Below are 19146 nucleotides of genomic sequence, written 5' to 3' on the forward strand. Positions count from 1 at the left end.
TTACTACAACTTATGTAATACTTCTGTAATTATTTTGAAGTAACAACTGTATGCACTACCTTACTACTAAAATTCAGGCAAAAAACCCCATCCAAATGAGACATTAATTGGATCAATTTTAAGAATATTTCAGATGAATATATTCACAAAACACATGCTCATTATTGCAAAGCAGTCTAAGGCATTCTTCTATTTAATGAGATTAATAACACCAGCACAGATGAGTGCATGTCCTTCTTATATTGTTCTTCCCAGATCATTTAAATATATTAATGCTTAGAAAAGAAAAAAGACAGCCAGTATTGTAACCATGATAGTATTTATTTTTTCAGAATTCAACTAGATGAGTGTAAGGTCCATTTGTATCCAGCTTTAACACCTGTCTGTTTCCATATGTGCCATGTTTAACAAGAACACCTGCTTCCATGCATTTGGCATTGGCAGCCAGTTGCTTTTCACACAAAGTCACAAACTGAGAATAAAGTTCCATTCCCTTTTCTTTTTCAATGTTTGCATGGTACTGCATCTTTCTTCCTTTCAGTTTACCACCCAGCGTAGCTTGTGGTATGATGAGCACATTGCCTGGTAAATCAAGGACAGATACGTATTCTCCATTTTCATTTTCACTTAATTTAACATTCAACAGCACATTGACTGCAAATAAAATAAAAATTAATATACCATTATAAAACAATATTCAAGATTCCACACAATACTTTAAGACTAGTCACTCAAGCAAAAAAAGCTGACTGTTACCAAAACAAAACACAGACAGTCATTAAATACTATTATGCAGTTAAGATTTCAGAGTATTGTGAAGAATGCAAAGGATATTCATATCAATGTAGTATGTCTAAAGAGTTACAGTGGGTGGGACAATGGTTTGCTCTTTGAAATCCTGCAGCTTATTCTAGTTGGAGCTCCCCAGAGGAATCCAGGATCTAACCAGTGACCCTGAAGTAATTACCTGATACTCAGGCAACATTTACACAGGAGCTTACATTGTATGAGGTAAGGCCATCTTCAATACACTGGGAGACACTTCCGTCCTGACTTTCTTCTCTTTATGGTCAGAATAGATGGCAGCAGCATCCAACAATGAACTGATCCAGCTGAAGCCCTAGGCTCAGCAGTTTGGTCTCAGAGTAAGCACCCTTTAGTCGCCCTCTCAAAGACATGCAAGTGTCAGCCTGCCTTTTGAGAGGGAATGTAAGCAGGTAGGTCAGAGATGCAATTTGGTCCATTAAATGCTATGTGTAAACTTACAGATAGAAATGTTGTGTTTGATAACATTTTCTAGTGTTTCTGTAACAATCAAATGCTTCCCCCAAAATTTCCTCCAACTCCTTAAAAGCTGGGAGAATACTAGTCATCTCTCTAAACCCATTAAAAACACACTAACTTAAACAGTATCAAAACATATTAAGAACAAAAATATTCCATAAAACAGATACTTGGGAAGATGGCATCTCCTAATAGCAAACAACTTTCTTTTTCCAGCCTATTCCAGCTGCCACAAAGCTGAAAAAGTGATTATTCTCGAGTCTCATAAAACTCTCAGAAGCACAAGATTTTCATTTCATGCTGTTTTAAATATACCCAAAGATTTCATCTTAGTTTAGCATCACAGGAAGACCGTGCCCTTGAAGAACAAGAGCTATTTTCAGTATTTTCAATAACACCTGTGCTTGCACATTGCTAGGCCTTTCTGCTTGTCCCAGCATGCAGCTTGAAATAGACTATTGTTACATGACCTTTTGTGAAACTACCATATCAGCAACCCACAGAAACAGGGCACTTTTATGTGGAACACATCACTGAATTCTCCAAGTGATCCACTGCTAGTGATAGAGGAAAAGAGGCACAACAAATTAAATAGAAGTAAAAGAAACTAACAAAACAAAGCAAGCAGCCAACCAACTGCAACAACAAAAGCTAAAACTACCCTAGAAGAAGGCAGACAAATCACTAGAGTTTGACCTTATTCAGAGCATCAGTTCCACATGAATGTAAATGTTAAAAGTGCATGTGAAGAAGAACAAGTGAACTACAGATAATGCTGTTACTACTACTGATTCAGAAAGGCTAACAATATGTAGTATGAGATGGGAAGGACACCAGTTAGTTATCCACCCAACTCCCTCTACTGGCTATAATTTTAAACATCCAGCACACATAGGGAGATCAAAATGAAAATACTTCTTAAATAAAGCCATGAATTATCTGCAAACCATCTTCTCTAAGTTCAGTTCTGTCCTTGACTGAAGATGCTGCTTGATACTTGTAATACATCCATTAATAGGTGCACCGCTTTGTTTCCTGCAGTGTTTTCATCATGAACTTTCAATGTGAACAGATCTTGTAACAGGTGAATCATGAACTGACAGTCAGAAGAGATAAGGACAGCTGTCAAATGAAACATAACTAATCAAGCTGTTCTTTCAACCACCTGATTAGTTGGGAATGATGCTATTTGATGATTTTTTTGCCTTCTCATTTAAATGATTGTTGCCTTTTCTGCCACTACCATTTAGTTCTTTTTGAAACAATACAAGAATTCATACAGATTAATATCATACCAATTTTTGGAATAAGATCCTCATCAGCACCTTTGAAGAAGCATATGTAGATAACAAGTCCTCTCTGGATCTACAAAAGATTAGAGAAAACAATATCAATTTTTCTCACTGTCTACCATGCAGGTTTATCCTTAAAACTGATACAGAAAGGGACAAAACTACAATGACAAAATTCCCAAGATTAGTTTTACTTATTCTCTATAGCTTCAGTTTTCAAATTTACTTACGGAAGTTTGAGATATCAACTGATTACCTGCACAGCGCTGCTACCATGCAATAAAGCCAATTTGTTAGCTGCATGTGAAGCCACACTTTGTTGTGATGTACCATGCACAGTATTACTGTTATTACAGATCAAATAATTTACATATAGTTTACATACATACAGTATGAAACTTGGCTTTATTTACAACTATGAAATGTCAAATACTGTGGGATTTGTCAATGAACGGAATTATATTTTGATGTTAAAAATAAACTAGTAAAGGATAATTCTAACAAAGCAGTTAATTAAACATTTAGATGCGACAACCAATTTAAATATTATGACCAACAGTTGAGAAGTTGTCCAGAATACTAGAAAGTTATCAAAAATGTTATCCATCAGTGAAACCTTTTTGACAAAGTGTGACTTTTCCCTTGATTTGTGTGGGATAAAGGATATGCCACTTCCTTAGCAATTTAAGAGATCACTAGAAAGAACTGTCCATTTGAGGAAAGGATTAGGTCTGCAGTAACAAGAAAGCATAAAACAATTCCTTTTAACTCTTTTTTCTCTCTGGCTTAGTTCACAAAGAATACATGTGTGACAACCTGTGGCTTAGTTCACAAAGAATATGTGTGTGACAACCTGTGCTTTATTAAGAAAATAGAGCTATTTGGCTACACAACCAACAGGAATGCTGTTTCATGTTCAAGTATATGTTAATGATTTAACCTCTTCAGGAAAAAATAGAAAGCACACACAGCTTGACAATAAAAAAATCATACCCTGTCACTGCTGTTTTGTTAAGAATAATCATCCTTCCATTCCTGTTAGAAGGAAAATTAACGTCAACACAGAGAAAATATGAAATGCTACCAAAGAGATGCAAATTAGATCAGAGCAGGAAGGATTCTTTACTTTTAATGTTTTAAAAACAAAAACATAAGAAATATGAGTATTTTTTAAAATAAACAACAAAAAACACACTAAACCACAACCCTTTGTCTTTTCCTTTTTTTACTTTTTTCTTTATAAGATAGAGGCTTTTAGTAAAGAAAAAAAACTATACACATGAGATTGCATTCTTTTGTTACTGCAGAGACTGAACAAAACACTCAATGCAATGAGTAAGGAGAGCTATATCTTTGTAATTATTTTTCTAGTTACTAACATATGGAAAAAAAAAGAATGCTTTTCACAGCCAAAATGTCACATGCTGAGATTCTTTCAGAAGCTATAAACTGCTCCTTACAAAACTCATTCTGACCACCACAAAATGTTACACAGGTTTCCATTCCCAAATGATTGTCGTATTTCATAAACAGTGAAATAAATTGGATGCCCTAAATGCATTGGCATTATGGCATTTCAAATGCTCTATTCAAATGACAGAAAGAAATAAAAGCTGCTAAAGGATACACAATCTTACTTCCTTAGCTAAATATTAGTTCCAGAACCAGACTAGCATCAGGATGTTAATGCACATGTATCTATTAATAAAAATTGTTAAGTTGGTCAAACACATTCACACTACATATATACAAACACTAACTTAGAAAAAAACAATTGCACTATATTGCACACCCCCCCAGATAACTACTACTCCAATCTTAAGACTTCTGAAAGTTTTTGAATATTTTTACATACAGAAGTAACAATATTCTGCAGAATGCTCATTTAAAAAGAGAAAAAAAGAAAAGAAAGTCAAATTTAGGACTTTAAAAACAGATAACTAAAAATCATTATTATTAGCTATTGCATTAACTAATGTAATTTTTCAGCCTCTTGCATGATTTAATGCTTAATTCAAAATACACTTTTTCTGTCACAAAATTTGATACATATCAGCTTCAACATCTGTTACACTCAAAGATTAATATTGTAGAAGGGCAACACAGGAATGGAACAGCAAAAAGACTATTACAAATAAAACATAAACAAAACAGTATTACAAAAGAAAAGCATAGGTGCTCACCCATCCAGAAAGATCCAGGCTCACAGAAAGAACCTCACCAAAGAGAAAACTGCAGAGACCCTTCCCCAGTCACAGTCAGCCCTTAAATGGGGTCTAAGAGAGGTGCAGCCAGGCTCCACCCCTTCTGGTCACACAGCTGAATTACCTTCACCTGTGCTCCCATGCCTGACCAAGTCCTTTCCCCAGGTACTCAATCAGTGGTTCAGACCATGACTCAACAGTTACCGTACAGTGTTTCACAGCAATTAAATACGAAATGCAAAAATCTGAATTCAGAGGCGAGTAAATGCTGAGAATGTTTCTATTATATGCTGTATGGGAACTGCTGAGTCACAGCCTGAACCTCTGATTGATCACCTGAGGCGAGCCATGAGTCAGCCACAGGAGCACAGCTGAAGGCAATTCACCTGTGCTGCTGGAAGGGGTGGAGCTTGGCTCCATCCCTCCTAGACCTATTTAAGAGCTGGCTACCGGGGGGAAGGATTTTGTCTGGAGATCCCCACTTCTGGTGTTTTTTGTAGGTGAGCATAGCATACAGGTGAGCCTTCTATTAAGCCTTCTATTTATTCTCTCTTATTGTCTTAGTCTACTTTGCCTAACTCTCTTGTTCTTTTTGTGGTTATGGCATGTTAATATCCATTGATTATACATATGCTTATTATATTCTAGAACGTTTAGAAGCTATGTTATGGAGACTATCTAGTTTCCTAAGTTGAAACTCATGGTTTCAACTGTGATTGAGAACTGTATTTGAACACTTATTTACAACATGTTCAATCATGTTTCAGCCTCAACCTGTTATATGTTTCTTTTTTCTTTTCAATTTTCTTAACTGAGTAGGAGACTTAAAACTGAATTTAAGGAGCTTCCCTAATGGTAATGCATCTCAGTCCCCAGGTCTTACACAGGTATTTCATGTGTCCTAGCTGATCAGAGCTACATTTAGCCCATGAAACGTCAAACAAAATAACACAAATAAGGAAGTTACAAATGCAACATGCTGACAAGCAAACAATCACCGGAAAGAACTTACGTAATGAAAGGCAGGCAGCTGTGCTGTGTGTATTTCTTTTTATCAGTAAAAAGCCTACATAAATAAAGCAGCAAATCAAGTTACTCTGCAACACTAGCTTTTACTGTACAACTGTCCTAAATAATATCAGAGCAGGCACACCTGTATCATGAAGGGCTGAAGTACCCAGGCCATGTAGCAAGTCTTAGCCACACTGCTTTTTAGCTCCTCTGCAGGATAAACAACTAAGTCTTCCTCCTACCCTGTTTACGAAATACATTCATCTGAACTATGCAGGATTCCATTAGCAAAACCTAAATATATTTCACAAAATGTTATCTCAGCATGTTTTGGATGTTCTTTTTCTGAAAAATGTAATGCAACTGATAATGAAAACAGAGATGCTTTGTAATCTGTAGGAAGCAAGTTTGTGGGACTAACGTATATAAATTATTCTTTGACATCTTCATTCAGGCTCACTGAACAGTGAGAAGCGTTATTCATGTTTCACCCATTCTGCTGCATCAAAGGGAAATTCCATAACCTACTGTGGGTCACAGAACAACCTGTACCAGGTATTTTTTTTACCCCATTTGGTATCTTAACCAGAAGATAAATCAAGAGAAATAAGGTATGGGAGAGACAGTTTTCATTGCATTAAGTGTAGATATTTCTTTTCTCCTATAGTTTGAAATACTCAATCTCATTGTATTTACCTCTAGATTTAAACAGAGTTCCTTTTTTTCCTTTCAGGTATTTTGTGTATACAGAAATTTTTAATGGATCCTATCTCACCAACATTTCTGCACAAACAAGACCTAGTAATCCTCAGAAGGTCATAAAGCTACAGTTGTGAAAACATAATGAAGAGTAGTGACTCATACAAAAAGTACACTTCTAGCCTTTTTCCTGATAAAGAACATCCACTCCAGAGTTCCCAAAGTACCTGCAGGGGTCTCTTAAAGCTCGGAAGCTCTTCAAAGCCACCTACATGATGCACAATTTATGGCTCACTAGAAGTTTCTCAAGGTGAGGACCTACTTTTTAGCTGTTACAGGTCAGAACATCCACACTGATTTATATAAATAATAGTTTATTTATTTATCATGCCTATATTTCTTTATTTTTCATTGCTACACAGAGTAGCATTATCCTACAGGAAAGCATCATAAGCAATGATGCCTTTTAATGACCTCTAATGAAAACCATTAAGGACTAAAGAAACAATACTTATATATATATTTTTTTACTTTCTTTATATTTTTTTGTGCTGCAGGGTGATTAGCTCTTGTTACAATAGATTTCTCTTTATAAGCCCTGATTTCCAGGAAAGATTCATAAGGACCAATTAAGCTTCATGTCTGAAAAATACCTGCTGCTCACACTGGACAAACCTCATGGTGATTTCCTCAATGTTATCCACTACTCTTCCAACAATTTTGGTTAAGATATTTAAATCTTCAAGTAAGAGATCTACACAGCATAAGTACCTTCTAACAGATTGACTTGTTATATGTAAAAACTGAAACATGTGCCTCTGTTTGGGTAGTTTAACAGACAGCCAGCACCTGTGGCACCCCTGTGAAAGCATATTTAAGAGAGGGCAGAAAGCCCATAGAGAGAACATGGGAGGAGTAGAAGGTATGTTGAGGAGAAGCTGCTATTCTCCTACATGGCCTGTAGCCTGGGAGGGCTTGTTCTGATAGGCAGGAAAAGAGGAAGAGAAGGAGATAAGCCTTGTGTGGATTACAGTCGGTTGTACCCCAGTCTTGGCAGTGTGACCTGGGGTGACAGCTTGGGGGTAGGGGTGTACTCAGGAGTGCAGATCACAGCCAGTGTTTGAAGCTTAGCCTGCCGAAGAGGGAGGACTATCTTTCCCACACATTTAAGTATTTTTTTTCCTTTCAATACTCAAACTAAGTAAACATTTAATTGAGAATAAATTAATATAAATTCTCCGAGTGAAAGCTGTTTTGGCCATGATGGTAACTGGCAGTGATCTCCCTCTGTTCTGACCTGCCGCTTCTCCCACTCACCCCGCAGGGAGCGGCAGCAGCTGTGTGCCTATCGCTCAGGCAAGCTGAAAAAATAAACACTGAAAACTCTTACAGAATGAATATAAGAGGGAACTAATTACAGATTTTGCAGACGCTAGAAGGCAGAAGTGAAGCCTGACGGGAGTTACCACGAGGATCGCGTATCGGTCTTCCTATCTGCGGTAAGAATCAGCGGGCAGCGCCGTCCCTTTGCCGTACCATCCGCAAAGCCCAACGGGCCGCAGCCACGCAGCCCCAGGCTCTGCCCTGCGCCCCCAGCCATGCCCGCCCCCTGCTAAGGGAGGGGACGAAACCGCGCCCAGCGAGGCGGCCGCGCTGGACGTTACCTCTTCCCACTCGGCCTCCGCACCGTACTCGGGCGGCTTCACCTGCAGCCGAGCGAACAGGCACTGCTGCAGTAAGGCCCGAGCCAGCACCGGCCGTGCCGCCGCCATGGGACTGAGAGCACGCGGGAGGGAGCGGCGTGGGGGCGGGCGCGGAGCACGGGCGGGGCGGCGGCGGGGTCACAGTGCAGCGCGCGTTGCTTTTCCGGGTTAACGGGAGCAGTGGCTGCAGTGAGGTGCTTAGGTGTCTCGGCTGGGGCGTTACAAAGCCCAGCGCCTGGGTATCGGCTCATTGGCGTGTGTGAGGAGCTGTGGTCCGGCAGTGGTTTCTGCGGAGAGGCAGGTAGCCACGTGCAGAGGCTGTAGCTTTACGGCAGAAAGCGTTTTAACAGCTCGTACTTCAAACAAAAAAACAAAAACAAAAAAAAACCACCCTACTGTTACCTGGAAGCTGGTCGGTTGGTTGGCTTGTTTGGATGAGAAAAATGCTGCTTAGCTTATTTTCTAGTGGGGGAGTGTTACATGCTGTGGAATAGCGTACTGTTTGGTTTCTGCATGAAGGCTAAAGCCCAGTAATGAGCAGTGGGAGGACTGCTTGTTGCTGCATTACAAACTGCGGTGCTTGGATTCCACTTACTGAGGTTTCACATCAGAGGGCTTTTTTCTTAGTGACACTGTTTGGAAGCAGAGGGAAAAACAAATAACACAGTTAAACAAAGGACACTTGTATAGCCAGGGATCAGAATTAAGATCTGAAGAGAAGTTAAAATATTGCAGCTGTTGCTTCTGTGATCACTCAGGTATCTGACTCTGTGTCCTGACTCACTGAGTAGATGACTTTTGCCCTCCTCACTCTTGTGAGTTCTGATAGAGGTAGCATGGGCTGGTGCAGAACTCAGCTTCTCAGAGTTCCTGTGAAAGACCTAAGATTTCATTTTCAGAGCCACATTAAAAAAAAAAAAAGTAGTGTAGTAAGAAACTAAATTTTATTATTTGGCCATAGTCATTAGACAAGCTTAGTGCAGTTAACCATTGCACAGCAAGAGGCAATGTATTCTCATTAATAGCCATTGTTGCACAAAAGTTGTATTAAAATATGCTCTTTTGCATCAGTGTTCTGTGAGGTTGCTTTCAAAAGCAAACCTTTATAAAAATGATGAAATCACACTAGGTGGCTGGTGTGTAAACTAGCTCATTTGTTAGCTGTAGGGTACTGTTAAGTGTGAGCTATTTTTATTTAAACTTCACTGATTTTATTTAAAATACCTTCTGTTCATTTATTCTAAAGCTCTATCCCCAGACTCATTAAGAAGAACTTAATGAGGTAGAAATCCATTTAAAATGAGTTTCTTCATATATATTTGTGATATAAATTTATTGTTAAGGAAAATGAATATTACTACAGCCTCTGAGCAAATTAGTAGAATACAAATAGATATCAGCATATATGGATATTAATTATTCTTTGTTGTGATACCATCGTTTACACCAGGATTTGATGCATTTATTCATATGGCATATGGTTGTGAACCAGTACATTGAACAAGTAGTGCAGGATCATTATTTGTATCATTCCCAATGTAGTTATATTGTCTTTTCCTTGGAAAAACAAAAATGTTACTGTAGCATATGTTCCGTTTCTTGAGTTTTATTGGGCCATAGGTGAAAGATCTCTTTTGTAAGTCAAAGAATGTTTGGCTACATTTTAGCCATTTCAATTTGTGGTTGGTTTTTGTTTTATTTTTCTATGAGAGAACCTCTAGATTTCTAAGGAACGTATCCATGTATAAAATACATTTATATTTTATTATTATTATACTAAAGATGTTTTCCTACATGCTTTGGATTTTATAGCTGTTCCAGAATATTTATTCTATCTTCTCTGCTTCTTGACCCTGCAGCAAAGAGTAGGTACTTGGAGATTGACTGTATCCAGAAGACCCTCTTTGTTATTTTCACATCAGTTCTTTTTAAGAGAGGTAGATGGCAGCATGAGTCACTTCTCGCAAACGTAAGTGTATGTGCATTTTTCCTTTAATTTGAGTTGGTCATATATATTTCATGTGCATTTAATGGACTGTCACCTTTTGTGGGGAGAGGTGGGTGCTGGGGCTCTGCCTCTGCTGGTACTGAGGTTTCTCTTGTTTATCAGAGGATAAAATAATCTTTCAGAACCAAAATGATTTCAGATTGTCTTGAAGTCTTCCCTAGGGATTTTTTTTTTTTTTGTTAGCACTAACTTTGGTATTGTATGTCACTTGGCAGGGGCCACAGTTGACTGTAATATTGAAGGAACAAGATGCATCTAAGAAGTTATTCCCCTGTCTGTGGTGTCTGAAACATTGATCTAAGGTTTTTCAAGCAGCTGTCACATCAACAAAGTGCCCCTGGGTAGTGTCATCTGTCTTGAAGAGAAACAATACAAAGCTGCAGCCTAGCACTTAGATAGCAAAGACACAAAATAGGTTGATACAATGAGTTATATTTTGTCTTGTGGGACAGATGTAGCTGAAAGGGTGTAGAGTGTTGATGGAGGAATTATATTTGAACATTACATTTTCTGTATTGTCCAGTGTGGAACTCTCTTCCTATGTGTACAGAGGGGGAAAAAATAAAAGTAAGAAAAACTACCAGATCCTATATAGGGAAGGAGTATTTACTCAAAGCACTTGAGAACACTTAGTAAATAATCACAGGTGGGTACCACTGCAGCCTGGAATGCTGTGATAGAGCTGATGGACTCTGCTGTGACAGCTAATACAGGTTGCTGCTAGGAGGCTCTTCCATCATCAGAGATGACCAGGAAAATGGAATTTGCTGCAATGAAATGGCAGGTCTTCATCATAGGAGATACAAAGTATTTTGCGTTATTTTCTGTAAAATTGTTTAATTTGTAAAGCACATTTTTAATTGAGCATGCTGAAACAGCAAATCAATCCCTATGAGAAGAAAAAGAAATAGATGTGCAAATCTTTAGTTTGAGAGAGTTAAAATGGCATGATAGCACAAAATGAAAAGGGATTATTTGGTTGTTTTTAAAGTGATGATTACAGTCTTCTGAGCTGAGTCAAGTTGCTTTCTGTTCTTTCCCTTGCTTCCAGTTTATTTTATTTATGGTTTTGAGTTGTCTAGCCTACCTAGGCTATCCATAAGGAGATATGACTCTTTGTTTGAACTGTTGTTTCTTTTTTGGTGACCTTTTCTCAGTCTAGTTCAATTAAGGTTTTTTTCCCAACAGCTTCAGAATTGCTAGGTTAATACTGAATTAATGCATTTAGCTGAAAGCTCCAAATTTCCCACTACCTAAATACAGTCATCTCAGTGTCTGTTATTTAGCACTAATTTGTCTCATACTCAAATCATCTTCAGGACGTTAAGGTCAAGAGCATGCCTCCCTTCCAAACCAGAGGTATTTAAAAGTGTAGAATGGGGAGGGAGCATGAAGACTTACCTTACCACTTGTCAAGCATCAGAAACCATGTGGAATAACAGTGTTTTCACTTGAAGACCCTAAGTGTTGCACAATACTGGTGTAGAAAGCTACTGGAAGTAGCTCTGAGAGAACATATGAGGTGAAGATGTGATCTGCTTGCTTACAATGATTGCCTTAAGGAAGCAGGAACACTATTAATTAGTTTCTTTCTCTACAAGTTCTACACATGTTCATCTGCTCGTGACAACTACAGTACTGTTCCTTGCTTGACTGTCTACTGCATCAGTTGCTTATCTCTGCATGACTGACAGATGTTAGTTTTAAAATAAATTCTGCTGATTCCACTGGAGCAGGATACAGAGCAGTAACAGTAACCTACTTAGGGTATGTACCATAGGATCTAATTATAACACTTCATACAGTTAGAAGTTAGAAGCAATGCAGTACTCTTTTTTTTTTTTTTTAATACTATGGAGGTGTGCTTTTTGGAAATTTAATCTGATTTCTTTCATTTTCAGTGGAAAAAGTTTGGTGGTAGTGTGAGAACACTGGACAAAAAAATGCATGAGCATCTTGTAGTTGTTGGAACTATAATTTTCCATAGTAGATGCTGTAGGCCAAAATCTCAGTTGGCACAAAGCCTCATGTTATTACTAAAAAATGTACATGAATTGAGATGCTGCTCTTTCCATTCCTTTGACACACACCATGAAGGGTCATTTATTATTCACTATGTACCTGAAGGCCTCCTTGCCTCTAGTCACTGTCAAATGTGCAGGAATAATCAGGCTGCATGTCTTTTTTTTTTGCATTTATATAGATGGCTTTCAAATGGAATTCTGCAGCTTTAGGCCATAAGTTTTCTCCTTTAGCCATAGCTCCTGTCATTTTTCCTTTCCTCAGGCATACTGACCTTAGCAAGTTGGGAAGACATGTGCACAAATGATAGGTCATTAGAAAATTCTCTGAACAGCAAACCTCTGAAGTCAGCCCAAGTTCTATTTGCTATACATCATGATAAAACTGGAAAGTCAAAGGAGGCACAAATCATATGCTCAGTCTGTAATCTATCAGTTGCTGAAGCTGTTGTTTCCCTAAACTCAACCTCTTTTGCAATGTAGTTCAACGAGATTGCCAAAGCTCAGTAAACTGAGTAGGGCTGACAAATTTTTGGCAATTCTCTTCAGTGTAAGATCATGCTGCCACAACAAAAACAGGCATTTCTTTTTGCCATAACATAGCATCACAGTAATGTTGGTCTATAAGCTTGTTTTGCAATTATATTTTGGGAATTCATCCCATTAAAAGAACAAAATGCAACTGCAGCAACTGTAGGACTTCTATCTACAGTCAGTCCTTTGTTAATGATTTGTTTCTGTTAATGTAATACTGTATATAATCTGTCCATGATTTTAGCCAACAGAAGAAGCAGGTTATCTTGTTTCCCCTCAGGTCTTGTGGGGGGGAAAAAAGAGGATGTTTAATGCAGAGAAATAAAGAGTAGAGGACTGTAAATTCTAATGAATATTCATTGAGTTAAGATAGTACACCACGTGTCAAGAAAAAATGTGACTTGCTATGAGTTAACATATCTCAAAGAGCTTCCAGTGTAACCAGTTGTTAATATTTAATTTTAATGCTTTCTGAAAGCACTTTTTTCAGTGCGTGTTTCTGAACTCATTGGGAGTAAGATGATTTCTTTACAATGATATGTGATACCTCAGAAGTACTGCAATGATAAAAGGGGTATTTTTCATATAATCTTTGATTTATCTTTTTTTTTCAGTTTCTAAAGAGTCATGCTTTCTTTTACAATAGATGCTAAATCACTGCTACAGGGTGGAAAAAACAACTATCTTCAATATTAGATGTTCTAACAGGATGAAAAAAATTGTATTTGTTAATTTTTAGAAGTGCTTTTTTTCCCCCCAGATAATCCTCCAGTGGTTTCAAAAATTTTAAGTATATGAATAAGTGGGTAAAACAATTAGTTGATAAGCTGAAACATTTTAGTATCAGCTAAAGATATTTAATTCTCCCCTGGATAGTCTGTTACTTACAGGACAAAAAATGATAGCTTTCAAAGTGACAGTCTAAGTGAGATTCATGTCTGCATTAAAACAACTTTGTTTTGGTGCCCAAGGTAAAATATGTTTTAGCTACTATTGGAGAAAATACATCTATTATGCTTTGAAGCTTAAAGAACGAATCAGCTCAACTTCAGGTAAATGTCTAAGCTACATCTAGGAAGTTCATTAATTGCAAGAAATATCCTTGGATGCTAATTCATCTCTGCTTTATTGGTTCCTATCATACTTTTGGCCAGGGTTAACTTGCATCTAAAAAATTAGTAATTAGATAATCTTCCAGAGTTTGCTCTACTAAAGGAAACCCCCCCCCCCCTTTTTTTTTCTTTTGCATTTATATGGTAGGCAGCTTATGATAGGATTTCAATTCCTCATTACCACAGCAGATTTTCTCTTCACTAGTCTATGGGTCTGAATCTTGTATGTGGGAGATGAGCAGGATTTGAGATAGGGTTTCACCATGTCCAGTTCTACTGAATCAGCAGCATCTTGTCTCTAAGACAAATGTTATTTTAGCAATATTCTTAGATATGAGAGGGGAAAAAAAGGAAAGATTTTCTATTGCAAAAGGTCAGATCGCATAACGTAATTCAAAATATACTATTAGAGGATATTGCTTGCTACATTTTGAAAACAACTCAAATAAATGAAATCTAAGTATTGAAATGGACAGAATATTAAATGTGTTAGGGACAGTGATAACATCTGTAATAATAGACATTTTAGTGGTCTGCATGCTCTGCCATTGGATCCATGTGTAGATACCCATGCGTGAGACATTAAAAATGCAAAATTTAGTTTAAAATTTAGTAAAAGTTGTGATTAGTGCTGGAAAACTGTCATGCAGAGTGAATATGAATATGCACCTAGTTTAAGTGCCTAAGTAAAGAAATAGAATTCTGCAATTGACTTTGCTATCCTTTAAGTACCTGTTATCCATGACTACGGTTATGACCATGACTCAGTAGGTGACAGAGCAAGGCAGAGCCAATGAAAGTTCCTTTCTCAAAACGGCTTTCTGAAGTCCTAAGTGTGAGCTAATAAGCCAAGCAGTGAATTAAACAATCACTCAGTGTCAGAAAAACAACTTTGTATTTTCCTGTAATAGTTATATTTCCTCATTTCAATTTTTGATTAAATTGGTATTATAAAGGGTGCAATCCAGTCCCTTAGTGGCAGTAATTAGAACATAAATTGCATTTATTTCTGTGAGAGTTGATTTTTAGATCTTAGTTTTGATACTTATTGGCCAAGAGCATTCATGCATGATTCACTAGAAAATTGTCTACACCTGAGGCAATTACACAGGTACTTTGTAGGAAGCTGTTAACTGAGTCCCTCTTTTCTTCATGTTTAGAGAGCTGGGATGGAAATAAAACAGACGCTTATTTTCTCAACCAGGAGGAACTTGCTCAGCTTCTTGTCTGTTAGACTTCAAAGGTACTCTAGTCTAGGCTATATTTTCCTTGGCGTATGCTTTATATTAAGGAGAAGATGGCTATAAACATGCTCATCGTCCTCTGTTCTGTCTAAAGAAACATGCTGTTTGGCATTAGATGTTAGCATAAATAAAAATCTGAGATGCTTAGGCACTTTTTTCTTTTTACGCTTTGGCGTAGAAGATCAGAGATCAAGAACTTTAGATTAAATGCATGGATCTGCCTCTGGCCCCATCTAAAGCCATGAGTTGTAGTTACTTTCCTTCACAGTGGTGGGTTAACTGGAGAAATAAGCATTCCAGTAATCTGCTGTTCTGCCTTCACAGTTTTGGACTGCCATGGTTTTATATGCAGTACTTGTAAAAAGTGCTCTTGGATCGGATTTATTTTCATCTGATGTTTCAGCATGCATGGATCAATCTGGAAGATGCTGCTGCTGGCACAATTGTGTAAGTGGTCCATATAAACCCAAAGAACTTAAGTTACCTTTGGTGATGTCTTTGGTGATTAAGACTGCTAATGTACTAGAAATTACAAGAAAAGCATTTAATGGCCACAGAGCAAAAGTGAATTTGTTTGGAATATGAGACAGATTTTTAAAATAATTAGTAAATACAAAACCTGCTAGATGTTGGTGTTGTTTCTCAATTAGTCTCATTGTTCAAATTAGATTAATTTGCTATACAAAACTCACTTATGCTCCAGGTTCCGATGCTAACAAATGCTTCCTGTAAAACAAATTCATTACCAAGCAAATGAATGAAGAACAGAATTAAAATGATTTTACAAATTGAAATTGTGCCTGAATGACATTATTGCTCAAACCAGTGCTGTCATATGGTTTAGTGAAGCTTTTATGGAAGTGAAGATCTTAATTCTGCATCTGTATGATGTCAAATGCAAAAAAAAAATAATAATAAAATTCCTTCCACCACTGGAATTACAATTTACGTGCTGTTGGAAGAGAAGGTATTTCTATCCTTCAGTGGTTGTAGCACATATGGCAAAGAGTTGGAAAGTTTAAAAAAAAAAAAAAAGAAAAAAAAAAAAAAGAAAGCTTATAAGTACAGGAAGACCATTAATTGGAGTGAGCTAGTTACATTCATGCAAGGAATAAATATCTTGTGTACCTAAGAAAATAATTATGTACCTTTGTTACTGAAAGGTGTATTCAGCAAAACAAATGCCTTCATTTTCTGCACTACTTAAGACTGCTTAAGCTGTCTTCACTGTGATGTGACTGCTACTATAGTACATGATATGTACCTGAAGAACTTGATTGACTTCAGAAGAATCGAGCAGTAGTTTAAAAAAAGATTCTCTTCTTGACTGTGAAGATCTGCACAGATCATAGCATCCACATGAAAGTAATATACAAACTAAATTGGATTCAATCCTGTCAGGCCTTGGTCCTCATTTAGTGAACAGGACTAAAGCAGAGAACTTAATTTCTCAGTTTAAGGTCTAGGAAAGTGTCTGCATAAAATGAAGCTACTTTTGTGGTCGTAATGGAAATATTAATATACATTATAAAGAAAAATGTGTATTACTACTGTGTCTTCTGTGTCTTCTTGTTTGTTAATCTATTACAGTTTAAGTATTGCCATGTATTATGGTATTTCGTGTGACACCACAGGTAAACCTCTCTTGTTTAATACAGGTATTTACAATCCCTTGGGCCAAATGAACTTTGTGACAAAAGGGCAGAAACTCCTCACCATCAGGGGTGCAGGCCCTTAATATCCAAGCCTGGCAGGAAGACTACTGGCAGGAAGTTACACTACTGCATTCAATTGTTAAAATTTAAATAAACTAAAAGCAGTTATGGCATTTTGGAAATGGCTTCCTTATTTTAGAGCAAATTTAATGGCCGAATTCTACTTATCATATTCAGTACAGCCTAGTGCCATAGTAGCTTCCCTATTGCTCTTAAAATTACTTTAAAAATGTTGAAAACCAGTTCTGCACACCTACCACTGATCCTGCATTGCTGATTTTGTTTGTGATGTGTGTTCTGCACTTTAATACTGCCTCTAACACTCAAGGTAGGAAAATGAATAATGCAAATTTCTTGCAAGGAAAAAGCTAACAGTTTCCTGCAGCAGCGAAGATAGGCCCTTGAGGGAGATCTCTAATGCAGTTTTTGAATTAAATGGCTCGTTGGTTGCCGGTGTTCTTCTGCATTTTGGTATCTCAGTAGGGTGAATTACTGGGAAACTATTTGACCTCTTCACCTGTCTGTGCTCCCTGTGCAAAATATGCTTAAATGGTTACAGCAAGAACAAGAGAATGAATGAGCATCACTTGAAGGAAAGCAAAAGTTGCGTTTTTATCACTGTAATTTTTCTCTGGCAGCTGAGCACTAGAATAAGTCTTTGAAAATGGTGGCTTTGAGCAAAATGTCTGATTAGGGCTTTTAGTAATACGAGTCAAAAAAAATATTAAATGAGTGGTGAAAATTCTTTATGTGATAAAGGGGCAATGTTTATTATAGCACTTTAAACGGAATATAAAATCCCTGATCTATTACGCACTACAGCAGGTGCCGACAAAAGGTGCTATATGCTTTGTTTTACCTTTGAAAACTAAGGGCCAGAAACTGCAGAGGTCTGAAGTACTTCAGTATTACTGCTTGGATAAACAGGCTATTCATGGGATTGTCTGGAATAAATCATGGCAGAAGGCTCTGAATTCCTCCCACAACACGGCCGCAGGCCTCATGGTGGTTTACTTGTGCATGCCTGAATGCTTCAAATGACACTCACATGACATAAGGCACCTTACTTAGAACAATTTGAATTGCGCTTTATATATATATTACCAAAAAAGAGGTGCCGGACCTGGCCACGGGTTCTTTGAACTGATGACTCAATGGATGAAATGGCATCTGTTCTATCTGCAGCCGACACAAACCACGGAGGGCCACGATGCGCCCAAACACACTGAAGGCCGAGGCGAGCCTCGCCGTGCCCATGCCCACACGAGAACCGCGGCCTCCTCGCGGCCAGCAGTCCCAAGCGCCGCTTCCCGTTTGCTGCCACGCCTGAAAAGCCCTCAGGCCTCCGCAGTCCCGGCTGGCTCGGACGCGGTGAGGATGTACGGACTAGCTCCAGGGGCCGCCGGTGCTCGAACGCTGTGGAAGTACGTGGGGCAACGGCGCGGCCCGGCGCAGCGCAGGGGGCGGGCCGAGCCGCGGCGGCGCCATTTCAGCGCGCCCGGCGGGAGGCAGCGATGGGGGCCGTCGCTTGGCGCTGGGTGCTGCGCGTCGCTCGATTCTCCGGCTGCGGCGGCGGGGCGCTGGCGGTGCTGCGGCGCCCTCCGAGCAGCGGAGCTCGCGCTGCTTCGTCGTCCGGCTCCGCGGTGGGTGAGGCGGGAGCTGCCCGCCGGGGCGGTGCGGGAGGGGAGCTGGTCCTCGCGAGCCTCGGGGTGGGGGGGATCAGGCGAGTTCTCGGCTCGCTTCCTGAGCAGCTGTTTCGGAATCTGCATCGAAGTTGCTCCGAAGTAGCCTCCGTAGGGGCTGGGTTTAGGGCCGCGTTAGCCATGGGGCTTTAACGGCGCGGGCAGCCTAGCCGGCGGACCGAGGGAAGGAAGAGGACTCTCTCCTGGACCCTCTTTCATTCTGTAGACGTAACGCCTGACTGCTCACCGTCTCCAAAACTTGACCACCGTGTGGTGAACGGGGTGCTGCCCTCTGAGATGCTCACCCCTGTGCGCTGCTCCATGCCCCAGTCCCTGGGGCACAGAGGAGCTGCTGTGTGCCTGCCCTCAGCTACCTGGGGCGCGCTCTGGATAAGCAGCTCGTAGGTGCGCTGCAGGAAAGCAGCAGGGGCTTGGCGGGCTGCTCTGCACTTGGTGCTGCTTTGCCCGTGCTTTTAGCTGCATCTGTTGTACTTCTGATGCCCCTAGGTTGCTCTGCCTCAGTGACTGGCAGCTTGGGATGCTGGAGCTCTCGTTTTGATGATACAGTGCTGAAAATACAAACAGCTGATGGCCACCATGTGTATTAATTGTGGTGATGCTAAAGCTAGTAAAAGCT

The 19146-nt window shown here is 39.1% G+C and overlaps 2 protein-coding genes and 1 long non-coding RNA gene across 12 annotated transcripts in view; 2 read left to right on the plus strand and 1 right to left on the minus strand.

Annotated features, from left to right (window-relative positions):
* Positions 1-300: 300 nt before the first annotated feature.
* On the minus strand, positions 301-8305 carry DTD2 (D-aminoacyl-tRNA deacylase 2). 2 transcript variants are annotated; one of them, XM_048948702.1, is made up of 3 exons: positions 8155-8305; positions 2580-2649; positions 301-582 (listed from the first exon to the last, which is right to left on the minus strand). In XM_048948702.1, the coding sequence occupies exons 1-3, from the start codon at positions 8260-8262 to the stop codon at positions 329-331; spliced, it is 432 nt and encodes a 143-aa protein (XP_048804659.1). In that variant the 5' UTR covers positions 8263-8305; the 3' UTR covers positions 301-328. The 2 variants fall into 2 exon arrangements, with proteins under 2 accessions (XP_048804659.1, XP_048804658.1); XM_048948701.1 differs by having other exon boundaries at positions 301-654.
* LOC125694880 (uncharacterized) lies at positions 4763-17624 on the plus strand. 8 transcript variants are annotated; one of them, XR_007377744.1, is made up of 8 exons: positions 4763-5297; positions 6246-6346; positions 6525-6800; positions 7815-7989; positions 10053-10162; positions 15029-15111; positions 15437-15559; positions 16771-17624. It is a non-coding gene; the product is annotated as an uncharacterized LOC125694880 (long non-coding RNA). The 8 variants fall into 8 exon arrangements; XR_007377747.1 differs by lacking the exon at positions 16771-17624 and having other exon boundaries at positions 6246-6402; positions 15437-16764; XR_007377750.1 differs by lacking the exon at positions 16771-17624 and having other exon boundaries at positions 10053-10168; positions 15437-16764.
* Positions 17625-18299: 675 nt separating this feature from the next.
* The window catches only part of NUBPL (NUBP iron-sulfur cluster assembly factor, mitochondrial), an 80178-nt gene continuing 79331 nt past the window's right edge, over positions 18300-19146 (plus strand). For both annotated transcript variants that reach the window (XM_048948133.1, XM_048948134.1), the window contains exon 1: positions 18300-18470. In XM_048948133.1, the coding sequence (XP_048804090.1) occupies positions 18342-18470 (129 nt within the window). In that variant the 5' untranslated portion in view covers positions 18300-18341. The remainder of the gene's footprint in view (positions 18471-19146) is intronic.

This window comes from Lagopus muta, chromosome 6, assembly GCF_023343835.1.
Source record: "Lagopus muta isolate bLagMut1 chromosome 6, bLagMut1 primary, whole genome shotgun sequence".
Classification (NCBI taxonomy): Eukaryota; Metazoa; Chordata; class Aves; order Galliformes; family Phasianidae; genus Lagopus; species Lagopus muta.

Excerpts from the sequence above, each read along its gene's own strand:
- DTD2 (XM_048948701.1), bottom strand. The coding sequence starts at position 8,262 with ATGGCGGCGGCACGGCCGGTGCTGGCTCGGGCCTTACTGCAGCAGTGC. Across the intron at positions 2,650-8,154 it reads CGGAGGCCGAGTGGGAAGAG|ATCCAGAGAGGACTTGTTAT; the intron begins GTAACGTCCAGC and ends AATCTTTTGTAG. Across the intron at positions 655-2,579 it reads GGATCTTATTCCAAAAATTG|TCAATGTGCTGTTGAATGTT; the intron begins GTATGATATTAA and ends TTTTATTTGCAG.